The following is a 26,849-nucleotide window of genomic DNA, read 5'->3' as shown; positions in this document are numbered from 1 at the left end:
TCCTCACTAACTTTAGCAACTATTATGAGAGCCAGAAATACCAATGAATACAATTGCACACCGGACCACAACACCAAACTATCTCAACATTATCCCATAAACAAGCCTACACAGATTAGAATAACATCGACACCACTTAAGTCTTTGTTTGCAGCAATAAACTTCACTAGAAATGAAGAGGGAATCAAAGATCAACCAGCAATCAGTTCTTTTGAGCATTTATGACTAACAAAATAAATAACCCAACATAAGAAAGGAAGAAAATGGCAACAATAATGTGTAAACTACCGCAAAGGATGATGCCAAGTAATCATGATGATTGAAGCTTAAAGAAAGTCAGATTCCATGTCACCAAAAAAAGCCAAGTATGCAAGAGAAAGTAGTATCCTAGATTCCTAGTGTTGCAACACCCCTATCAAAAAATGGCATACAATATGTAGATGATGTCCCACATGCATATGGAGTCCAATTTGGGTCGTACAGTGTGAACTAGAGGCTAGGCGGTATAAATTAATAGTCATACGATGACACGTGAGGAGGGATATGAGGTTGTATAGTTGGGAGTGTGTTGGTGCCATCAAGGCTGGTGGCAGTCTGAATTCAAATCACAGAGGGTGGTACGGTGTGGAGTAAGCTCTAATTGTTCAATGGTTCAGGACATCATACAACGATTGAATCCCATCGTACGAAATAGGTGTTGTCAAAAGATGGAATCCCCATCCTACATTAAGGGTAGATATGTGCAGTGCAAGTGTTATGTAAAGGCGAGAAGATTTCTAAGTATGGTGTGTTGAAACATTTAAATGCAATTGTATAGAATTCCACAATGGATGCTACAAGAAGATTTTCTTTGGAATAGAAAAATATGTAATTGAATAGTAATATGTATTTGTCATTCATAGAAAGATGCAATTTTCACTCCACATGAATGTATTGAAAAGATGGTACTCAAATTTGTCAAATCTAAGAAAAGTAACCCACAGCCAGATCAGGGTGGACCGTGGGCCTGAAATCCTGTCAAAACTATGATAAGCCAAATAGGGAAGATCTTTCACTTCTAAAATGGTGAAACCTGAGCAAAACTCCAACTAGAATTCATGATACAACAAAAATAATTCAAATTCGCACACCTACGACTGTTAAAATCAAGATCTCTAATAGGAACAAGTGATATAATAATTGATGGAATATACTAGACTCAGATTTACTTACCAATCTGATACTGCAATTGTGCTTGCTCTGATTGAGCAGATCTTTGGGACTATGTATTCACCGAGGGTGGACGGACTTGCTATAATTAATGCCTTTGGTTGTAGATACAGTTGCTATGACTAAATAATGATCGATGTCCTTAATGCTGGAGTAATCGACGAGTCTAAGAATTACCTTGTGATTGATTTCAGACTACTGATAACTCTTGGGATATATATGAATGGTAATATGTCTTTGTAGAGACATGACTCTACGTGGCCAATGGCCCAGTTGGGTCATGTCCCTATGTGGAGATAATACTAAGTCATAAGTGATCTTAATCGGTAGTTAACAATCTCACCCGAAAACCATTCGGTGTCCAATTTCGTTTCTCTACTTATAATGAGAGCCTGATATGACAAGTCATTTATGAATAATCAAACATATTTATATAGACATACAAGCGCGCGTGTGTGTGTATATATTATATTCTTATCAATAATATAAAACAATGTTCATTCAAATGCTCAATATCACTTCGATTGATGTTATACATCAACACTCCCTCTTAGCAAGGGAGAAGTGACAAAACTTTAAGAGATCAATATTAAGGATATCTATACACAATACATTATCTGACTTTAACACTCTAAAATAGTGACTTGTCAAATCTTTATTATCACCATGTTATGAACACTATCATAACATATATTATGATCGCTAATTGTCCAAAACAATATCTAGAGTAATCATAATGCATTCGTTATCAGTGACTTCTAGCATATCCGAAACAAAACTGCCATAAAAAACAGGTCTATCATTTGCAAGAGCATCACCTTTCATCACATGTCTGATGCAACTAAACAACCATAGAAGCATAAACACATACAAATTGAAATTTAAATTCAAAATTCAATATTACAATTTAACCATACCAAGTTTTCCTCTGAAGTATTCCAATTTCACTTTGGCAAGAGGCTTGGTAAAATATATGTTGTTTGTCCATTTGTACTTATGTAAATCAATCTTGATATATCATATCTCTTATTCAAAAAAACTGAATTTATAGATAATTGATTTATCTAAGTATAACATTGCATATGTCACTTATGTATTTGAACTTTGGAAATGTATCACTCTCCCTATGATTCCTCACATTGGGATTCTCTTTTACATTTATCTCTTTGTTCGACAAATCAAAATGCAAGATTTTCATCCTTTTCATACTTAAGTTTTGCTAGGACTGCTTGAATTTTCTCCCGTTCCAGACAAAAGTTATAAGTGTGACAAAACTTGTCACATTTGAAGCATTGTACTTTGGACCAATCTCTTTTCTTGTATGATTTGTTGAATTCCTTGTTGTCTTGATGAATTCTCTTTCTTTTTCCTTTATTGGTACTGACTTGAAGAGCTTGAAATTCTCCATCTTGATTTGAAATGATTCCTCTTGTAATTAATCTTGACTCTTCTTGAGTGCATTCATTTTTGAGTAGTTCAAACTTAGGAAGTTCTGATCAAGAGCTTAGTCCACAAATAAATGTCTCCCAAGATACTGGTAGTCCTTTTAGGGCTATAATGCTAAGTTCTTTGTCATCTACTTCATTTCCAATGGTCGCAAGTTGATCTTTCAATTCTGAGATTCTTAGGGAATAGGACGTAACAGTTTATCCATTATTCATCTTGACGTATAGTAGATCTTGCTTCAATGTTAGCAATCTACTTGTGTTATTAATTTGAAAGTATTCTTTACAATGGAGAACATCTCAAAAGCAGTTTTAAAACTCAATATAGAAGGAAGAATATGATCCTTCACCGAGCCTATAATAATTTTCATGGCCTTGTTGTTGTGCCTTTTCCATGTCATTTTATCTAGATCATTTCCAGGTATTGATTTGTTTGATTCTATGTACTTTTCTAACTCCATTTCTCTTAGTACTATCATGACTCGAATTTTCCATGATGAAAAATTTGATGCTCCCTCAAGTCTATCCTCTAATCTTACATGATTAACCATTTTGAATTTGAGGATAAAATTTTAATATTGATAAATCTAAGAATTTTAATTTTAATTCTGAAGAATAGAATTCCCTATCAAGATGGCTCTAATAGCATGTTAAAATCAGGATCTCTAATAGGAACAAGCAATTTAATAATTGATGGAATATACTAGACTCAGATTTACTTACCTATCTGATACTCAACTGTGCTTGCTCTGATTGTGCAAATCTTTGGGACTGTGTATTCACCGAGGGTGGATGGACTTGCCGTAATTAATGTCTTTGGTTGCAAATACAATTGCTATGATTGAATAAATATAGATGTCCTTATTGCTGGAGTAATCGACGAGTCTGAGAATTGCCTTGTGATTGATTTCAGACTGCCGATAACTCTTGGGATATATATGAATGGCGATGTCTCCATAGAGACACGAGTCTACGTAGCCAATGGCCACGTAGGGTCATGTCCCTATGTGGACATTATCTAAGCCGTACGTGATCTTAATCAGTACTTAACAATCTCACCCGATAACCATTCAGTGTCCAATTTCATTTGTCTCTACTTATAAAAAGAGCCTGATATGACAACTAAAGTCATTTCTGAATAATCACACACACACACACATATAAAAAATGTGTGTGGGTGTATTATTCTTATTTGTAATATAAAACAATGTTCATTCAAATGCTTAATATCACTTCAACTGATGCTATACATCAACAACAACAATCAAACCCGATGAACATATATACCCCGTCAAAGGAAAACTTTCAAGAGAAACAAAATGCCGACACATGATATGGCAAATACCTACAAAGTTATTAAACACGAAATGGGCCCCGAGATATGTTAAATTGATCTATCCCACAAACAAAATTTTAATATCTTATTTTATTTATTTTATGAAGGGGATATTAGAATCCTCCCGTCCTGAAAATTCCTTGTCAAGCAATTATAGCCTCAAGTGCTCCAAAATCTATTCACCCTCCCAAGTGACGTCCTTGAGCTGCAAATGTCGACGAGTTCCAAAACTAGTTTCCCTTCTTTGTTGGGAGGTGGCAAGTCACTCGATATGGTGATGTTTTGTCCCGTGACTTTCTTCAAGCAAGATACATAGAAGACATTGTGGATGCAAGTTTCCTCTGACAACTCAAGTTTGTAGGCAACTTTCCCTATCCGTTGGGTCAAGACCATAAAAAAGCAACCTCAACTTTTATTTGCCACCTAACTTCAAGGATGATTGTTTGTGTGACTGTAGTCCGAGATATACCAGATTAGCCACTTCAAAGATTCTCTCAATTCAATATCTATCGCCATACATCTTTTGTTGATTCTGTGCCTACTGGAGATTTTCCTTCAGAAACCTCAAAATGTCTTGTCATTCTTGTAGCCAGTCATTTGCTCTCAATGCATGACTATCTCCCAAAACCATGTCCACAAATAAGGGAGGTTCATATCCATAGAGTGCTTTCAAATGCGCCATCACAATTGACATGTGGTAAGTGGTATTTTAGCAATGCTCCCTAATATGCAGTCATTTAACCCACGTCCTTTATTGCATAGAAACATAGTCTTGGAGGTACCAAATAGCCACTTGCTCACAATTTTCATTTGTCTCTTGGTATGGGGGTGATAGCTGGTGCTTGGCGACAATTCTGTTCTTTCCATCAGAAATAGTTTTATCCCAAAAGTGTTGAGAAAATGTCCATCCCTATCACTCGCTATGTTTCTTAGCTACCCATGCAAGTAAAAAACCTCCTTAAAAAATAAGTGTGCCACTTATGTTGCCTGGAACTTGGTGGAGATGGCGAAGAAACGGGCAAACTTTGTTAGTTAGTCAACCACTACAAAAATACAATCTTTTTCCTGTACCTTCGGAAGTCCACTTATGAAGTCCATGGAAATGCTATCTCACTCCTATTCTAGTATTGGTAATTGTTGCAACATGCCCACTAGTAATGTGTGTTTGGATTCGGTTTGCTAACACATCGCACATTCTCGAATGTATTGTTAGACATCATTCTTAAGCCCCTTCTATGAAAAATCTATCTTTGATCTGGCTGTAGGTCTTGAGAAAGCTCAAGAATTTGGCTAACAGTGAATCATGCATTTCCTTCAAAAATTTATGTTTCATTGTTGATTTAGGTACCAAGTACATCATATCCTTGTAGTAGATGATGTCATCAACTGCTCTATATTGGTCATCCTGAATGTCACCCTCCATTAGCTTATATGCAAGAGTGGTCTTGGCATATTCCACCAACAATTATGCCTTCCAATCGGATAAAATCTAGAATAATGAGTAAAAGGCAGGTTTCCTTTACAAAGCAACCACCAGGACATTATTCTTTCCTTTTACATATCCGATGTCAAAGTCAAAGGCCTAAATCTTACTTACCCATTTTTGTTGTCTCTCATTCAAATCCCTCTATTCCAAAAAAGTATCCCAAGTTGTTGTGATTGGTACAAATGACAAAATTGGCACCCAACAAATATTGCCTAAACTTGGACAAGGCATGCATGATGGCTAGCATCTCTTTATCATATATGGAATATAACCACTCACCCTATGTGGGTTTCCAACTCTCATATGCTATCAGGTGTCAATCCTACATCAATACTGTGTCAATGCACTCACCAAAGGCATCACACTCCAAGATGAAAGGTTGAATATTATCTGGCAATGCAAGAGGCAAACAAGTACTCATTTCTTTATTCAATTTATCAAAAGTCTATTCTGCCTAATCACTCCACTGAAAAGAGCTTAGTCAAATCCATATTTGGTGCATTGTGTAGATAGAATCCTTTTACAAATCTTTTGTAGTAATTGCACAATCCAAAGAATCCCCACAACTCTGAGAGAGTTTTGGGCAACGGCTAGTCCAAAATAGCCTGAATCTTTTTCTTGGTGAACCTGAACTCCATACCTACTAACAACATGTCCCAATTATAATATCTTTGTCATCCCAAAACTCACTTGGACCATTTGGCAACCAAAGGTTGCACCTCCAAAATCCCAAAGACTTCATCCAAATGCCTTAAATGCTCTTCCCATGTTTTACTGTAAATGAGGATGTCATCAAAAAATACCAAAAGGAACTTATGCAGCTATTTGTTGAATATGAGGTTCATGCAAGACTGGAATGTGGCTAGCGTGTTCGTTAAGCCCAATGGCATGACTAGAAACACATAATGTTTGTAGTGGCATCGGAAAGTGGTCTTTTCCACATCTCGTTCTCTCATCCGATATCCAAAATGGAGGTCTATTTTTAAAGAATAGATTGTGCCATGCAACTTGTCTACCTGTTCATCGATCCTAGGAATGGGGTATCTATTTTTTATTGTCTTCTTGTTTAAGGCACAACAGTCCACACACACATATAATGTCCCATCCTTCTTTTTAACTAGTACTATTGATGATGCAAACGGGCTAGAACTGGGTCGAATCCATCCCTTGTCAAGCAACTCCTGGATTGGCTTTTCAATCTCATCTTTAAACTTCTTGGGATAATGGTATGATGTGATGATAGGCAACTTAGCTAAAAATCATCATCTGAACCGGCAACTTACATAAAAATCATCAATGCCTTCAAAACAAATATTAGTACAATTGGCTCATCTTTTACGCTTAGAGATCAAAAAATAGTAATACAATACATGGGTAGACTACACAATTTTAACACATTAACATATTTTAAATTTCTTTTACATCGATAGATTTGTTTTTGAGGGGGATCAATAAAAGGCCTAAGCCAAAACCTTTAATTAGTTAATTACATTGTTCCTTCAATTAATAGGGGACTTCTTAATTCATTTGCATAGTTCATGAATAATTTAGGGGCATTCCCCTATTTGCATCGCATTATTGATTTGATAATGGCCTTTGTAACTTTCGTAAATGCTCTTATGGTTATGGCTTCCCTTTAAGGCTGCATATTTCCTCTCTTGTCTTCGTAAAATGGCCTACAAACATTACTTCCTAACCAAGATTGTTGTTAGATTAACTAATTGAAAGATTTCATTGTATAAGGTCACTCTTGAATTATCAGAGAAGACTTTTAATAAGAAATCAAGACTATATTATATTTAAGATTAAAAAAGACTAACTATAATCTTTGTTGTTTCCTCACTAAAACATTTTTGTTGTCCTTAATTATATCTTAGCATGTATAACCTATCCTTCATTAATGTCTTAGTTTGGTGACAATTTTAGGAAGAGTTCCTGTTGAATATATTCATGTAGCTAGAAAAAAAGATTTTTGAACTGATCAATATAGGAATCTTTGATTATTATTTTAAAGTTATAAGTTTAGGATGACTTAATTATTTTTTAGGAGAGAATACTCACCATCTGCTCCTTTGTTGGCTAATATATCTGCATCTTTATTTCCTTCTCGATATATATATGTTTAATACTAATTTCCTAAAATTGATCGACTATCTTTAATGCGTATTCAAGTTTTGAGTTTTATATCCAATTAGCAATATTTATTTTCCTTAATGCGTTTAGAATAATTTGTGAATCCCCTTCAATGACTAATTGTCTAATGTCCATTTCCAAGCTAAGTTTTAGACCTTCAATCAATGCCTCCAATTCTGCTAGATTATTAGAGAGTACCCATAAGGACCTGGCACGTTTTATAACCAAGAACCATTAATAGAATGTATAATACATCCTAATCCAGCAGGCCCTAGATTGCCTCTTGAGCCCCATCAAAATTAAGTTTTGACCAACCTACTAGAGGGGGTTCCCATTTGTAGTCCACCCTAGCTTGATGATTTGAATTTGAGTAGATCAAATGTGGATCAGTGGTTCATCCTACTATTTTAGGATCAAAGGTTCACTTCTTTATTTTTTTATTTGTGAAGTGAGGCGCATGGGGCTCTCTTATATACAATTCTAAAAATGATGATAAAGTTTATCTTGTGCCAACGAAGAGGGGATATTTATCAAAGGCTCACTTGAAAATCCAATTGGCAATATATAAACCAATAGTTTATGACGATCCAGCTAGTAGAGAGCCAGTGTCACTTGCAGGGTTCGCGGCATGGCTTAATCACCTCATGTGTCCTCTATAAGTCTAGAGGTTGTATCGGGCATTAACTAGTTGATCTTTTGGTGCAATGACAACCCTAACAATTAACAAGTGGTTTAAGAACTTGGTCACATGTTCAGATCCACACAGGCCATGGCGAGGTTTGCATCGACGTAGGCCATAGCGAGTGACATTGGGAGGGGATTGTTGGCAGTGGGCCAGCATCCCTCATGAGGTTCGTGACATGGCTTAGCCGCCTCTTGTGTCTTTTATAAGTCTTCTGGTTGTATCAAGCATTAACAAGTCAATCTTTTGGTGCAACGACAACCCTAGTAGTTACCAAGTCCTCCATAATGGATAATCTATTTATAAACCTTCTTAAGGTGAAAAAAATTATTTATTTAGTCTTACACAAAAAAGTATGATTAACATTTTCATATGGTATTGTGTCTAATTATATAAACCAATAGTTATGACAGTCCCCCATAATGGATAATCCATTTATAAACTTTCTTGGGTGAAAAATTTTATTTATTTAATCTTAACCAAAAAAATTATGATTAGCATTTTTATAATGTATAATGTCTAGTTTTATCCCTACGCACCATATTTGACATTAAATAACATATTGCATTCTATTCTCTATTTTTACAAATAGTAGTTTTTCTTTTTACCTACTAAGTTTTTGTTGTGGTTTCAACTTTTAGCCTCAACTGAATTCTATTTATATTTTTGCCACACCATGTCACTGTCATGCAAATGGAAAACTACTATGGCTTAAGCAATCAAATATTTCATATCCAATTCTACAACATTGCCTGCATAAATAAATGATAATTAAATAACAGCCTACAAACAACAAAGCTCTTTTTTATTCTAATTAACTATATCATTATTTTTCTAGTACATAAAATTACTATAGTTGCAAAAGCGATTATATGGGCAATGAAATTTATCACAATGTATCTCTTCAGAATTTGTATTCACCAACCAATTGTGAGTTCTCCCTGTCAGTTTAACTTTTCCGAGCACAAAACAATAGTTCTTTAAAATTCCTGAGAATAATTTCTTATAGTTGAAATGTTCGTTATAAAAAAATTGCAAATTAATGTCAATGACCTTCCAAGATTTCAAGCCAGGATGTCGTTTCAACTCTGGAAGCTCCAAAGACATGTCAAGAAGCTCCATTGATCCCCCACTTTGTCTAAGAACCTGCGAAAGCACAATTGCAGCTCATTCAAAGCTCTGAAAAACAACTAAATAACTTTCAAATGCCAATAACTCCCAATTTGAAGGAGCTACAAACTGAAGAAATGAAAAGATACTCTGTTGTGAAGTTTTTTACTATTTCCAAATCGATCCTTTGGTATATTATGAAAAGAAAGGTAAAACTTCACTCAAATTTTGTTGCAAATTAAACATAGTTCAACTTCTTTCAAGGTTGATATCAAATCTATAAATCTTAAACGAACATATGCCACAGAATGATTGTATAAACCAATTACCAAAGAATTGGGATACTTGGGTGCTTAAAACAAAAATTGCATAGAATTTTCTTGGTTTGCCCATTTTGTTTCTCATACATTTCATTTCGAATTGAACTGTGTTGTGAGTCAGCAAATGCTCAAGTTGTTGATCAGAATCAGGTACATTTACATGGATACAGCGCACTGGTATGGCAAAAAGTTTTAGAGGTCTGGAAATGTTTGAATACACCAGGGCAAAAAAGGTCATTAATATATACATTAAAAATTAAACATATCAAGATATTTTGTTATGTAAATATTTTGTTATTTTACACTAAAAATTTTCAACACTAACATTTTATAGAAAATTTAATATTAATATAAAATAAATAATAGATATAAATTAAACTGTTATATAATGTATAGCAATTAAATAATGCAATATCAATACTTATTTATTTTACTACCTAAGTATTGTTATATGTCAAGTTATATGTTTCTTCACCAAATTAAAGGATATGCTTATTAGCTGCTGATATGAAGTGCTCATAATAACAAATGGCTATAACACCCCCAAAAAATGGCAAGAATCATGAACCCATTAACCCAGCTATGACATAACAATTGAATACCTTGTTCACATGATAAAGAATCCTAATGCAGGTCTTAAAGCTTGTTTACTTTTGTTCTGGTGACAAAATTAGACTCAGCATATGTGCTAATATAGTTCTCAGAGTGTTGGATAAAGGCATAGGACACACACCAAAGCCGGACGTCAACTTGAACACACCAAGCATCACACTTCAAACACCATAACATCATAAAATGAAACCGGTATCAGGCAACTGATTAACCTGAGTTACCGGATTTGTGGGTTTAGGTCTGGAATTGTGTTCAGATCTACTCCAGTTTCAGGTTGGGTTTTTCCTTGGGTTTTAGCCCAGGCACACAGGCTAAACCCTGGCAAACCTGGGCATTTCTGGCATCATGGGCATCCAAAGAGGACCCCACAAGTTGAAAAGAACATTTGAAACCAATATACACATTAAAAATGGATTGTGATTTGAATTTTCATTGTGTAATAACGTTTTGAGACATGAATATTATCATATTTGCAAATTAAGAATACAGTATTATGAGGTATTTGCATATTTTATTCATTGGCAATCATGGACTTATGTGTATCAGTCTTCTTACAGTTATACAGTATCATATATTAGAATTTTGATGTTTGAGCATGTGTGTGTATGTGTGGACAGACGTACCTGTACCTGTACCCAAAGGGAATAACAAATTACTGTACCTGCACTCATAATTGAATTGGCAACTTTGTCATTAACTCATCCATACACAACTCCAAATAGAGCATTCTAATTGTTCATACAGAAGATACAGCAAGCCTAACTAACAGCATATCTCACCATATGATCATTTCTCTGCCAAAATAAGCTATAGAAGCTCCAAACATGAAAAAGGTGACCCCACACAAAGTCAAAAAAGATACCAAAACTAGGTGCTTCAGCAAATAACTTCCAACACCCTCCTTATTTGGTATGCTCAACAAAAGCCACATGTATGGCCTCCCCAATTGGTAACAGATCCTTCAAATTTGTATGGTTTCAAGATAGGTGAAAGGCAATTCCAAACAGCCTTTAAAAGAGCCAAAAAAATATGAGAGATACACTGCACTAGCTACCAGCATATGTGTGTTTGAAAACTAGAGGGGTTCTCATCCCAAAATCCAGCTACTCCAAGAGGGTTTTCATTTTGAAGAAGTTTTGCAAGAACCCAGATCCTCTACAACAATAAAGGCAAATACCATTTTCCAATAGCCTCACAAATAAGCCCATATTCTCCTTTCATAGCTTTTTAGAGGGAAATACTCCTAATTTTAAAATTATAAATCCGTTATTATCCAAGACGACCCTTTCAAAAGATTAATAATATATTAATGTGCAAGATGGGCCCCCATGTCCTAGGCATCCTAATTTGAAACATACTATCACCTTTTTAAAGAATTATTATTATTTTTATAATTGGACATTAAAAAACTTAAGTGAAATAATAAATTTATTTACACAAGTTGCAAAAGCATCAAAATGGCATAGATATCAAAACTCTTATCTCCAATTTTATTTTCAGGATCGGAAGGTTGAGATCACTTCTTCCTATAGGTATTTGGGGGTCAAGTTCTTCAAAACTTGTTTTAGTTTGAGACCTGCAATATAGCCCTAGGTTAACAAGGGTCCACAATCACTTGCTATGCATGAGAGACAGTACTTCAGACACTATGACCAAGATGTTCCTTTTGGACTCTTTAAAAAGACCGACTACCCTTTACAGTTCCACTATTTGGGGGCCATCTCTCCTAGAGTCTGATTGGGCTTTAATTGAGAGAGTTCAGACCCTCATGCTCTGGTGCATCCTTGGATGTCATCGGTCCACTCCCCACAGTATCATTCTGGCAAAGTTTGGTGCTCATCCCTTCATGCTTGGGACCATCTTTGACCTGATTTGGCTTATTCACTAATTACGGGGCTTTGCTGACTACTTAGAGAATCGCCACAGATATTCTTGCATGGCATACTGCTCCACTATGGTGATCATCAGGTTTCATCCTACTAGTAGGACTCATTGTTGGTTCGCTTAGGCTTCTGCTCTTCTTGGATCGATTAGGATCTTGATTGATCATCTCCTCCCTTTTCAATTTTCCCTGGATGCCTCGGCTCATCTCCTTCCTTCCTAGTAGGATCTGAATGATATTGTCAAAGCAAATATCTACAAACAGTACATTAGCATGACTTGGATTACTCCTAAGGGAGGTCTCCGACCAAGGATGACCTTCTACGTCGAGCACTAAATGGATAATCAAGATGGGATCATTGTTTGTCGTTGATACCTCATTTACCACTAGACCCATGCCCTTCGCATCTCTTTGGGCTCATTCAAGATAGGTTCACATCAAATTCGCATCCAAACAAACCATCAGATTACTAGAGAGGATAAGATTTGTCGCCTCTATTCTCTTAGTAAGGTGGAGTCACAAACACATTTTGTCTTTTGTTGCCCCATTTACTATGAGATCAGGGAGAGATTTTACTGCCTGTTTAAAGAGTGTGGGAGTCTATCCTCCTTTTTCAGATACATCGACAAGCAATGCCTTGCGCTCTACATGCAGGAGACCATGCGACTTCCCGCCCACATTCTCAAGCCTCAATGTCCGAGTCAGGATTCCAACCAACTCATCACCTCCTCCTTTACTCCCATGCCCCTTGCCCAAGGGACGAAGAGGCCGCTAGGTGGTCTCTTTGCTTCTCAAAGTCACACAAGATTTGTGAGACCTCGCAGTGGTTATGCTCAGTAACTTCACCCTACCTTCAACAATTCTTCAAGGAGGTCTAGGACTTGTACTTGCCTTCACCTCAGGCCTTACCCCTCCATTCTTGGTTACTTCTCACGTGTGGGAAGTACTTAAGATCTTCTTGCCTCTTTTTTTGTCTCCTTGCTTTTTGCTTTCTTGTTTTTCCATGGACGCCGTTCGGTGCTCCCGCTGTTGGCTATGGCCTTGTTGTACTCTTTGCAGTCCCTTATAGATCCATTTATCGTCTCCTATTGGACATTAATAAATTTATCTTATCTTATCATATTAACATGATATGACAGAGGCAGTTATGTGACTTACAAAAAATAGTTTGCTCCTTATGGAGAAATCCCGAAAGGTCATAAACCAATTTTGAAGTGTCATGATGATCCACACAACCAACTTCACTCATTTCCACGAATAACAACCATACAAAACTGAATCTATGCTCTCCAAGAACTTTTAAATTCTCCATTACAAATTAGCCTATGGGAAAACTTGAAAATAAGCTCATTGTTGTGAGAAGCTACCCCTCTTTGTATCTAATTTTTGGCCCTCTTTCAAATCTCCAATTTATAGCTCAGTCATTATGTCAAATAGTTTGAATATAATCAAAGAATCAGTATTATTTCCTTTCCTAGTTTTTTTGCATTGTTTAAACAACATTCATATTGCAAGGCAATCATATTTAAGCATAGTTACCGTGGTTCAGCTATATGCCCTCTAGACCAGGCCAAGGTTCGAGCTGGTACTTGGTTTGGGTACAATTCAAGAGAAATTCAACCATGTTTCATGTTTTCACCCCTAGTTTGAATTGGTCCCAAACCAAATCAAACCTAGGCAAACTTGCATGCCACAAGTTGAACTTGCAGTGAATTACGTCGAATTGGGCCTTGCAGACTATAGAAAAGTTGTTTTCTTTGACATATTTTAAAAAAATTTGAGTTCCTTAACCCTAAAAAGTGAATGTGAAAGGCTTATGTTGGTTTCTAAAACTCATTTGTGGTGTACAAATGGGTTATTTTGTCTTGAGCAAGGGCAAATAGGTGGTTGAGCAAGAGTTTGTTTGTGCAAGGAGTTGAAAGATTCGTTTGTGAGCTATCTTTAAGTGTTTGTGTCTCATTCCTACACCTTTGCAAGTTTACAGTAGTAGCAAGAGGTAAGTCATTGTTCCATATTCCTTTTGTTTTGTTTAATCTTTCTAATTTTTCATTTATCTTTCATTGCCAATAAGATCTAGCCATTGTTTTCCCTAAAATTTCATTCTCAATATGTATAAAATTTCTTGCTATAAAAAAAGAAATTCAGTGGGATCTACCTCTTTCTCAATAGGTAATGCCAATACCCAACAAAGAATAGAACCCTATTTTGATTCTTCTTTGTGGATAGTGTACGTCCTCTTCCAAGAGATGGTGCTTTCCATTGGAAATGTCGGAGTTATGATGCAGAAAGAAATAGTTCATATTTTTGTGCGGTGGGCCATTTGTGTGGATACCTAAAAGAGGAGTCAAGAAATGACCTAAAAAAGGAAACGAACCTGTGCCAAATTTATATTCAAGAGCATGAGGAAGCAGAAGAGAGAGAACTTGGGCAAAATACCATTAATGTCAATAAAACTTAAAAAGAGCAAAGAGAATCAAACACACCACAAATGTTGTGATAGAAGATCAACCCTTCTATACCACCTCATCTACCCCTAGTTCTCAAAATGAAGCACCCCTTCCACACAAAAGAAAGGGACCACTAGAAACTATGTTTCAAAATCTGAGTAGGGAAATTGCTAACATTGATGCGACAAGATGCTTGTATGCAAATGGGTTGTCATTTAATCTTCTTCGCTCTCCATATTTCAAGAGGATGTTGAGAAGTTCTAATGAAGCACTTGCAGATTTTTCAAGTCCTGGTTTTGAGAGCGTACGGACCACCTTGTTGGATCAAGAGGTCAAGTTGATTGATGAGCAATTAGAGCCCATAAATTAGGGACTGAGATAGGGGTAACAATTGCTTCAAATGGGTGGGAAGATGCTAGAAATCATCTATTGATCAATGTTTTGGCAATCTCCCCTAAAGGGGCAATGTCTTTGAAAGCACTGGATTGTGAGGGGCAAGTAAAAGATAGGCAATTTATTGCTAATATTCTCATCTCTACCACTGAAGAAGTGGGTACTAGAAGTGTTGTCCAAGTTGTAACAACCAATGCAAAGAATTGTAGAGTTGCTGGTTTGTTGGTTGAAGAGAGATGTCATCATTTTTTTGGACACCTTGTGCAGTTCATTCACTCAATCTTATGATACAAAAGATTGGAAAGAGTATTGAGTGGATCAAGGAGGTGTATGTAGAAGCTTAGGGCATCAAGATGTTCATCACAAACCACCACATGACTCTAGGGATATTCAGAATGCTCTCGCATTTGGAGTTGCAGAAGGTAAGTGAATTGGAACTCAAATTGGTAATTTAATTTTTTTTAACTAGTATCTTACAATTTCTCGATTTTTTTCATGTAATGTGTATTCTTTTTTGAAGTATGCATTAAATAGATGTTTTTTTCTTTGCTCTATTTTATGTTACAAGTTGCTAAGACAATTGGACTTTATGGAGGCAAAGCAATAGTGAGAGGGCATCCAAAATAAAGCTTAGGATATTGGATGACTGATGGTGGAAACCTGTGGAATATCTAATTAAGCTCATCAAGCCCATTATGATCATGCTTAGGTGCGCTGACATGGATAGGCCTTGCCTTGGAGAGATCTATGATGGCATGGACTCAATGCTTCAGAAGATCAAGCAAATTATAAATGAAAAGGAGCAAGATCCTCAAGAGACCTTCAAATAATTGCTAGAACGATGGAACAAAATGACAACTCCTCTACATTTGTTTGCCTATGCGTTGACGCCCGAATACAATAACACCCAATATACCAATCTACCAAGAAAGCTACCACCCTATAGAGATATAGAACTGTTTGACAGAAACAAGGCAACATTTGAAAGACTCTTTCCTAATGTTGATAGGCTAGATTTGATTACGGATGAGTTCATACAGTTTGTGGATGCAAAAAAATCTAAGCAATGATGCACTTCGTCATCGGTTTGGGCAGCATGCTCATAGTTGGTGGTACCTTCATGGCCAAAGATTCCAAGCATTGCAGCCCCTTGCAATCAAAGTGATATTTGAAGTCTAATTTTTTTTAAAAATTACTAAGATTTTAATTTTGTCTTCATAAAATGCTGAAAATTTGTTAGTGAACAGATTGTCCTTCGAGAGAATGTGTGGAAATCCGACCCTGAATGCCCAAGTGAAAGGACAAACTAACACCAACAATTGGATAGGTTATCATGGATTGATAACCTTCCTCTGAATTTTTATCGGGTACAACTCCCCGTGCAAGATTTACAATGAATTAAATGTGGGTGCTTTTACCAGATAGCACGAAAGGATATCTAACATCTACCTGTAAACACAGAGTAGATGTGAAACCTAAGAACTAAAAAGAAAGGAAACAGAATAAAACAGATTACACAAAGTTAACCTGTTGTAAACTGCATTACAAAGGATAAAAGTCAAAGAACAATCTCCATTCTCCTGAGGAAAGACGAATCAAAGCTTCCAGAAGATCCTGATATCAAATGCATAAAGAAAATAGCACATCTGATGCACTTAAAGAAAATTGAAAGTTACAGCAACATAACCATCAGTGGAAAGAAAAACTACATGGACTCAAAGTTCCAATTTGCAGATTTCTTTCAAACCTCCCTTCTTTAAGATGTAAAAGACTATAAAGGTCCTATTACACATGCAACAAAAAATGAAACCATCTTTCCTACATTACATTTCAAAATCAAAATCCTCTTTAATCACTAACACAAAGTCTAGAAAATAAAGCTCTCTTCTGCTACAGCTTCAAAGTCTGTATTCTTTCCCTCAGGATTGAAAAATCTTCCCACCTGCTAACAGCACACAGTCTGTAGCTGCTGGAAGGAAAAGTGGACCTTAGAAGATGAAACTATATCTGTCCGAATTTCCTCCTTCCTTGCCTGAAGCCCAAAGTCTGCAGTTTTGGAAATTGGAAGAATTCGGAACCCCTTTTCTGTCTTTCTCTGACCCTTTTATCTTCTTTGTTGTCGGTTCTGTTCTATTTCGGGTAACTGATTCTTGGAAGAAAACTATCTCTTCCCTTCCTCCTCTCCTTTGGCACGTGCATAAGATTTTAATTTATAATTAAACACTTTATTACAAATCACTTTTAGCAATGTAACGACTCCTTTTATGTGAAATGGACAGTCACCCACGAGTTTGAGTTTCTTTGTTCATATCTACGTATCTCTTAAGTCCCGACCTTCAGGATAATTTGAACTTAATATTTACAATAGTTCAATCTATTTCTCACTACAAAATGTATAATATCTTACTCATCATCGGGGGTGTCCGACCAAAACACTTAATGCATTGTTGATGCTGATTAACATCCTTTTGCATATTGGGAAAATTCGTAAGCCATATCAATCTTGCACAATCCCTTCTAAACCCGTGGGTCTTCATACCTTAAGAAACTCGACGTTGAGAGAGGATAACTGGCCTCGTGCATTCCTTCCTCAACAAGAGACTGCAATTGCCGCATTGAACACTTGACCAATTAAGTTCATATGTTTCCACGGTCGTGCCAAATTTGTGTTTGGTGATGAGATAAATGAATAATTATACAGAACTTGGCTTGAGGGAGAATGGTCTTTATTCTCTTAGTACATGAGCATCCACATTAATCGCGCTCGGGGGTCACAAAAAAAACGTGTCCAAACTGCAATCTTTATGAATCTGCCAACTATATTGCTACCAGCCACGTGCTTCCACATGAATGGACTTCGGGAATGAAGGTGACACCTGTAGCTATGAACCTCCTTTCGACTGTTATGCTCTGTCAAACATCCCACATAATGTGTGGGCACTCTTTGTTTTTAGGCGTGACCACAGGCCTTCCTCATCCCTTTGCTTTCTTGTGTTGGTCCGTGGGTATCACACACTTCTCCATGATGGGACCTGATTGTCTCAGACTCAATCGTGGAACCCATTGAAAATGTTCTTTACATGGGTGTACAATCTCGCATAAGCTTGACCCGAGCTTTCAAACTACAAGCTCAATGTTATGTGATTACAACTTTGGTTGCTATCATCTACACCAGTTTGTCAGGAGCATTCACTTTCACAACTGATGAAACTCGTGTCTTGATCAATAGATTTGTGGTCAGCCCATAACTCTTCGACATTCTATGCATCTGTTGCAGGGTTGAAAGATATTTTCAAAGTTCGAATCCTTCCTCTGAAGATTTCATCATCATATGACTCAAATCATGTTTGAAACCTTGGATATGAACCGTTACACCATTACTCAAATATGGTTGTGAAATTATAATTATGGATTGAACTTTAGAATTCTCGGGATTTGATCTTGAAATGAAATCACATGAACCTTGATTCTGCATTTCTTACCACACCTTTGAACTATTTGACTTATCACAACCATGATTTTGAATCCAGACCAAGAAGTAGGACCAGCGGAGTGTCTTTGATGTTGAAATTGTTGAATCGAGAAGAATCAGAATTCTATTGAACCTGTCACATCACATGAACTTTTCTGAACATAGAATAAGCCACATTGAACCAACCAGCCTATAGGATCACTCTGAATTTTGCTTATGTTGAAGCTACAAAGATGAGTCATTTGAACCACTGAACTTAGATACCTCTGAACTAATCTGAATTCTTCGAACCTCAATTCTGTGGACTTTGGAATGCATTGAATCAAGATAAGCTATCAAGCCTGCAAGATGGACCATTTGAACTACTTCGAACCTAAAGTTCGAAGTGCTTCAAACTCTGCACTTGAAGTTTTAAAACTGTGATCACATCGGGTACTAACAAAATTCTAAGATCCAAGAAACATAATTTAAATTTATTTTTTATTGTTTACTTGGTCATGTCTTCATAGGTTGCTAATTCATCTGCTTCGGAAAGAAATTGAGGCACATATTCTTTCATACACTCAGTGAAGTGCAATAGGTTGCAATCAAAAAGAGCAGATAACTTGGTATTTGTGCATTACAACTTGCGTCTCCTCTCACACAAGACTAAAGAATACAAATAAGGGGAGACGAAGAGGTGGGATGTAAATGCAAAGTTGGCGAACTTGGATGTTTCTGCTTCTCGTCTTTCAATTGAAAATTTTGATTCCAATATTGTTATTGTTGTATTGGATCACATTGGTCTTAGCCCGGTCATTCAGTTAACTAATGTCGAAGAACTACGAGGAGGAGGAGAAGAAGATGATGATGATGATGAAGAAGATGAAGATGAATATTTATAAATTTTTAATCTATTAGTTGAGCTTGAAACAATGATATTGAACTTCTTGTTATGAATCATGATTAATTTTAACATTTTGAATCTTTGATGTGTAACTTGAAATATACGATGGTATGATCACGATTCATGATGTTAAGATGACAAGTTTAAAGTTATGTCTACGGTGTTTTTGTTGTTTAAATGATCAAACCCATAAGATTTTATGATACTCTATGACATTCTAATTTTGACTTCTGCTTCTAAGCTTCATAAATATGTGTGTGTGTGTGTGTGTGTGTGTATAATAAAAAATTTATAATTTTTACATATTCTTGTATGAATGAACCAAAAAGAACCCAAAACCTTTCCAAAATTTTGCTGCACTGGCGGACCGGTTCTTCGAACTTGAACCCCTAACTAAGCATTTAAGTGACTTTGCATTACCCCACCAAAAGATCAACAACACATGCTTCAGATTTGCTACAAGCTTCAGATTACAATAACTTAGTATGCAACAAAAAATATGAACTATAAATTATAAACAAAATAATGTTCCTGACCTTATTAGGTGACAACAACGATTCTCACTAGTTAAGCATGGAAAAATATTAAATGTCCACTGACAAACAAAGGAAAGAACAGAAAACAGATGATATGTATGTAGCTCTGAACTAATAATAACTGACCTATAACAGGATCTGCAAACAGGTCTGCAGTAACTCCAGCATGATGAACAGGTCTCACGAACTTCTAAACAAACTCAATCGTTCTTTGTCTTTCATACATATTCATCTTTGGGCAGCACTCATCAACTGCATTCAATAACTGACTTATCTGGTCTCTAATTTTAATTTTTCTGCAGCGATGGATGGAGATTTTCCTCTCAGGTTGTACCCAACAGACAACACCAACCCATATTGTTCAGGAAGAGGCTCGCGTATCCTATAGTCTTTCAATCATTCATTAAAGCATGCACATCACAAAATGGGAGTAGCCACAAATTGCCCAGCAAAACCCAACAATGCAAGGAATTCAAAGTAACAACCCTTTGAGAGCTGGTTCTCAATTCAACACGGAGGAAAATTGAACTTCACACAGCAATTCTTCCAATAACTCCAGTGGTAGTCTACCAAGTCTTCAGAAGTAGTTGTCTAGTCTCATTCTAAGAAGCTTAAAACACAATGGGCTCAACAAATGCTAATGATCATTTATATCATTTCTGTGCGCTTGGAATGGTTTCAAATGGAGTTTAAATGCTTACAAATGATTTTTAAGATATCTAGGTAAAAAACTAAAACACAAATGCAATCCTTTTTTACTTTTTGAATGCATACATAAGATTTTTACATGTAAAATGTGCACCTACAGCCAATGTACATTTTCACGAACACTTGGCATGCATATTATTGATTTATTACAAACTGAAAAATGGATAGGTACCGCAAAGGCATTTTATCGAACAATTATTAAGCAACCAAATACTTCCTGTTTAACAAATGTCAAGCCAAGTGCAATGTGACAAACTACATGATGTTGATATACAATGAGAAACATGGAAAGTTGGATTCTTGGTAACTGATGGAATTCTCTAGTACCAGTTGTAGCACATTGGAAATGAAGTTTCCTAGATGTCAAGCTGAAACTAACAAAAAAATGGCACCCTCAAATCAAAACATGTCGTCCCTTCTGCAAACACCAGCCCTCAAATTATTATTGTTGCATGTAATTAATGGGTGTCTTCCCACTAATGAAGTGGCAACCACCTTAATCTCCAAATGCAACCTCTTTATACTGCTCCAATCTGCAATATAATTAATTTTATGCCCTTGTAAAGATATCTGAAATGAAATTGGGTTGCTAATTGCTGATCTCTGCAGACAATGATATCAAATCCTAACCTCTAAGTGAAGCCGACGCCTGGCACAATTAGTCAGGTGTTTCACCAATTCAATGTGCTATTAAACTTGGAAGACTTTACAATTCTTCAAACATGAGACTCAAACGCTAGACTCCAACTCTTTACCAAATCAACAAAATATCAAATGCATCATGAATGAATTAATCTTTGCATTGAATGCATTTATAATCTCCAAGGTAAATTGGCTGAAAACTTCAAGTTCACTCTCTGCATAGCTTAAAGAACATAAGTGCTTAAATATAATAATTTATTATTTTTCCTCCATGTGGTGCACAACAAAATAATATAAAGTATATCTTAATAAATACTTATGTCTCCTTTAAATTGGCACTTTACATTATTCCTCATATACACTTATAATTTGACTTTATGATCATTAAATGGTCCCTTTTACTAATAAAGTCAAGTAGCATTTAATGGTGTGCACTTTTAATTAATTATTAGTAAAGTATTACTTTATTAATAATTAAAATGTCATAATTCCAAAAATACTCATTAGTTTGATGCATAGTTCCCAAACTTAGACTCAGCTTGTACTCGGCAAGGCCAACTCGTCACTCGGCTCGAACTAGCCCACGACTCGGCTACGACTCAACAAAATGAAAAAAACCCTTGAAATTTATAGATTTTTAACAATTTAAAGCTTGTTTCATGCACCCTTTACTAAATATAGCTTAAAGACACTATAACATCAACAAATAGAAGCTAATTTATCCTCACATGCATAAACAAGGAACATAACTACCAAAACTATCATATACGTAAAATGTAAATTATAGCCAAGTTTGTACAGAATATGGAATTGAAAGTAAAGGGATTTTGGATGAAATGAGTTAAAAACTTAAAACCTTTGACAATCCTTCTTCTAGCTTCAGTTTGACTTTAAAAGGAAAGGATAAGTTATGGGGGAGTAGAGTGTTGAAAGTATGTTGAATCTTGGAATTTGGCCGAGCCTAGAATTTTTGGAAAACCCCAAAATCTAGATTTTGCATCTTAACTCCTATGAAGTTAAAACCTATCTGAAACATCTTGATAGTGTATATACAACTATAGCTTAAAGCAACTTATACTTAAATGATATATTTGTAAAAATCCTCTTGCCCCCTGAGCCAAGTGTTGAATTACAGAGAAAACTTGCAAGCATATGCTTGGACCTGGCTGAGTTATGCATGCTCAGACTCTGTGAGTTGGGCAAGTTTTGCCCACTCATTGAGTTAGGCAGCTCATGGGTCAAAACCCGGCAAGCCAAGTAGCCAAGTTGTCAATACTCAGCAGAGTTAACTCTACTCGCCAATTCATTGAACTCACCCCACTCGCAACGAGTTTGGGAACACCGGTTTGATGAACTATTTGAACCAAGGAATCAAACACTGCATCCTCTATTGGTTTGATTGTCTTACTAATAATAGAAAGTGCCCTTCTCAATCAACCTCAGATGTACCATTAATTGTGAGTATATGAAACTAAGCCCAAACAACATCTAATCTAAGCCAAAAGAAGACCAAACTGGAACACAAAAATTTTGAGAAAATAAGAACCTCCATCAACCAAGCCTCTGCCTTAGAAGAACCTCCATCCACAATAATTAGCCTACGAGACACAAAAATAGGCCAATCCCTCAAACTTTGATGCTCATGAAAATGGGGACATTACATGGTTATGTCGGTAATCTTCAATATGAAATCTTTTCAATGCACTAAGACACCAAATTCATACGCCAAAAAAGTGAATAGAAATTGTCACAACACCAACCTCCTTCAGACCAACTCCATCTTCCATGTTGTAATTGTTATGGCTCACACAATCGACACTTCTTTTCTCATTAGTATTGTGTTGTCCGGTTTGGTGACCGTTTTGGACATAACACATCTCCATGCAGCTGTTTAAGTGCAATTTATGCTTGATTTTAAGCAGTTGGAATGCTCCCGTGCAATTTATAAATTATATCGAAACGAAAATTTAGAATCTTTTGTTTTTTTTTTTGGCGGAACAATTACTACTTAAATTTAGAAAATAAGGTAAGTTCCCCATGCGGCTGCTAAGCTTAATTTCGCTAGTAGTCACTGCTAAACATTTTAAGGAGCATTTTGTGGAGCAGGTGGCCTCATTAATATTGACAATTCTGCTTATTCTTTAACAATCAACTTAAATTTTTTTTTTTGTAAAACTTCCTTTTTAATTATTAATACTTTCCACATATGCTAATTCCAAATATTCTAAAATAGCCCAGCATACATTACATAACAAACAAAGCATGAACATCCATTAAGCATAATGTAACATGATTTCTGATTTCCACCGGTTTCTTGTGTACTTAATTATAGCATTCCCTCTGCTGAATTCTGATGTATTGGTTGCCAACAGAAATTGGGAGGAGCTACTGAAGATACAATGTGTAATCTAGTGGCATTTGAGGCTGATAGAAGGGCCGTCAACATAACAATGAACAGGTACACAGCTAATGAATCTTTTGATTGCATTATTTATCGATTTGCTTCAAACAGTTGTTAGCATCCGAGCTATTCGATCCTAAAGTGTTTATTAAAATCTAAAATTCTGATTTTAGGAGGTTTTAGTGTGCTTCCATTTGTGTATATCCAAGATTGTTTACATGCTAAAATATCTGTTTTACAGACGATGTTTAAGATACCAAAGTATCTGTTTACCAACATAGGTTATGAATTTTCTTGCTGAGTGTAGAACTTGCAGCATTGCAGTATTGGGACAATACTGACTCGAGATGATCGACACAAGCTTTATTCCAATTTTGGACTGCTATAAGGATTACATAAATCATTTGATCCTAGCTACACAAGAAATACAAAGTAAAGTTATAAAGAAGACAGTAAAATGTGAGTATAAAAAGATTGGTTTTTAGAAATAGTGAAGAAATAAAAACAGAATGAGAACTACATACCCCCAAGTTTATAGTCTCTGAAATATTTTCCAGTACTGTGAGTGTTAAAACTGTAACTTTGATTTTCATGCTGATCTGATTGTACAGATCACACAGATCTGATCTAGCATTATATATATATATCTTCCTTTCTAGTCATTATCGGCGTCTCTTTAGGGATAGTGGTTATTAAGGATAACCTTAACTAAAGTTAGTTAATGTCTTTACAAATCATATTCTTCATTGAGCACCGATTATGGGTGTTATATTATAGGGCCGACCTATATAGGGTCATGTCCCTTCAAGGGACATGCCCTTTGGTTACCTTATATATATGAGATAGAAATGTTGATAATGAAAACACAAGTACAAAAAAGTTTGTTCATTAGCATTCTCTGCCTCACTCGAATTAGTAGCAGAATATACTTTATTGCAGAATTATCATATCAACAAGAAGGACTAATATTCATCTGCAAATAAAGAACATCTCCAGCACTATATAGGTTATACATCAGTTTGATTTACAAGCAGAATTTGCAAAAACTTTACATGGTATCAGAGCTCTAGTAGTCAAACCTAGGCTCTACAAATTAAACAATCAAACTTAATATATCTAGCATCATTCTTCTATCTTCAATGGCATACAGAACAGAATTAAGAGGACAAGTATGATCATTGAATAAAGTGTGAAATGGCGATCCGGTGGATGTTCATCCTCTATCTTGCGACGATCTTGATATCATGTGTTGCAAATGCAGAAGCAGGAGGAGGAGAGTCCTTTGTCTTGACCTTGGATGCCACCAATTTCTCCGATGATGTGTCACAGCATCCTTTTGTTGTTGTCAAATTTTATGCCTCTTGGTGTGGGCAGTGCAAGCGTCTTGCACCTAAGTATGAGAAAGTTGCAGTCAGTCTAAAACAAAAAATAATAATAATAATGATCCACCCATCATCTTGGCTAAGCTTGATGCTAACAAAAAATAATATAAAGCCTTGGTTGGTGATTATGGGGTGAGAGGTTTTCCAACTTTGAAAATCATTCGGAAAGGCGGAGCAAACATTCAAGACTACAATCGTCCTCATGAAGTAGATGGTATTGTTGAATATTTGAAAGAGCAAGTTGGTCCAGCATCTGTAGAAATCAAGTCTGCAGAGGAGGCTAGCAGTCCTATTGGTGACAAGAAAGTATTCATTGTAGGAGTATTCTCTAAACTGGAGGGTGGCGAATTCAGAAATTTCATTACTGTTGCAGAGGAGTTATGTTCAGAATCTCAGACTATGAATTTGGTCACACAAATTAATTCTACCGTCCTTTCTTTGAAGGATTTTCCCACTGAACCACCGACAGTTCAGCTATTTAAGCCTATTGATGAGCGATATGTCGATTTTCAAGATTTCAATATTGAGGCATTAAAAAAAAATTTTAAAAAGGTTTGTTGAAGAAGCCAGTATGCCTCTTGTAGCAGCTTTGACCAAGGACCCTACAAATCATCCTCATGTGTTGAAATTCTTCAACACTCCAGATTCCAAGTCACTGTTCTTTCTCAATTTTAGTGGAGACAACACAGAAACATACATATCTACATATCAAGAGCTAGCAAAGCCTCACCAAGGTGTAAAATTTCTCCTAACTGATCTTGAGGCTAGTCAAGGTGCTTTGCAAAGAAAATTCAAGAAGTACTTTGGTCTCAAACCTGAGGGTGTGCCATCCTTTCTTAGTCATGATACATAAGATCGCAAGTTTCTTAAGGAGCAAATTAAGGCAAAAGACATAGAATCCTGGTTAAAGGAGTATTTTGACGGAACATTAAAGGAGTACAAAAGTCTGAGCCCATATCTAAAAAGAATAATGATTCTATGAAAATTGTTGTGGCAGATTCTCTTCAAGAAATAGTCACAGATTCTAGGAAGAATGTGCTTCTGGAGTTCTATGTTCCTCGGTGTGGGCACCGCAAGAAACTGGCTCCTACTCTGGATGAATTGCAGTTACTCTTCAACATGAAAGTAATGTGATGATTGCTAAATTGTGCTATGTCCCTTGATCTTTTTCTCTGAGAATGTTCTTGCAAGAAAAGGAGGATCGATATCAAAGTGCACAAAGGAAGCCTCCAATGTCGAAGGGAATCATTTCCAAAAGCATTTGAACATTTCTAGGTGCATTCTGAACATAGCAGAATATTTTTCTGTTTGAGGTTGAATGTCAATAGGGATATTACATTATATTCATTTCTGAGTGTGAGTTAAAAAATTACACTTGGTTAAACCAATAATACTGAGATAAATCTGAACTAAGTGACATAAACAAAAAATTCTCATGGTTTGATAATGACTCGTAACCCCTTGAGAAGTTCTCCGTAAACTTTGGCTACATAACAGGAGGGGACCTTCCAATGTTCACATTGAGAGGGAGTCCTTCCAAAACTAGTTAACCAAAACTTCAAAGGGAGCAGATAGGAAACCTCTAGACTCTTCACTGAGTAGATCAAATTAAGTGTCATGGACGCCAAAAACTACAATTTGGTTTGACTTATAACAGTCTTGGATAAATTGAGAACTTGCATACATGGATTGAATCCACCTTAGAAATGCTCGAACTTAAGAGGGAATTTATATATGGGCCTACTTTCACCTAGTTTTACATTATAA

The 26,849-nt window shown here is 36.0% G+C and overlaps 1 protein-coding gene and 1 pseudogene across 1 annotated transcript in view; one reads left to right on the top strand and one right to left on the bottom strand.

Moving 5' to 3' along the window:
* Window positions 1–26,849, bottom strand: part of LOC149552335 (S-adenosyl-L-methionine-dependent methyltransferases superfamily protein) — a 177,915-nt gene that overhangs the window by 36,226 nt on the left and 114,840 nt on the right. Inside the window, exon 11 of the mRNA XM_089787871.1 lies at window positions 9,345–9,437. Within this exon, the coding sequence (XP_089643997.1) occupies window positions 9,345–9,437 (93 nt within the window). The remainder of the gene's footprint in view (window positions 1–9,344; window positions 9,438–26,849) is intronic.
* On the top strand, window positions 24,895–26,245 carry LOC149552336 (protein disulfide-isomerase pseudogene; annotated as a pseudogene).

Source organism: Cupressus sempervirens, chromosome 6 (genome assembly GCF_028749045.1).
Source record: "Cupressus sempervirens isolate cs-2001-9-10 chromosome 6, ASM2874904v1, whole genome shotgun sequence".
Taxonomy (NCBI): domain Eukaryota; kingdom Viridiplantae; phylum Streptophyta; class Pinopsida; order Cupressales; family Cupressaceae; genus Cupressus; species Cupressus sempervirens.
The sequence above is the reverse complement of the archived record's forward strand: the minus strand, read 5'-3'. Positions and strand labels throughout refer to the sequence as shown.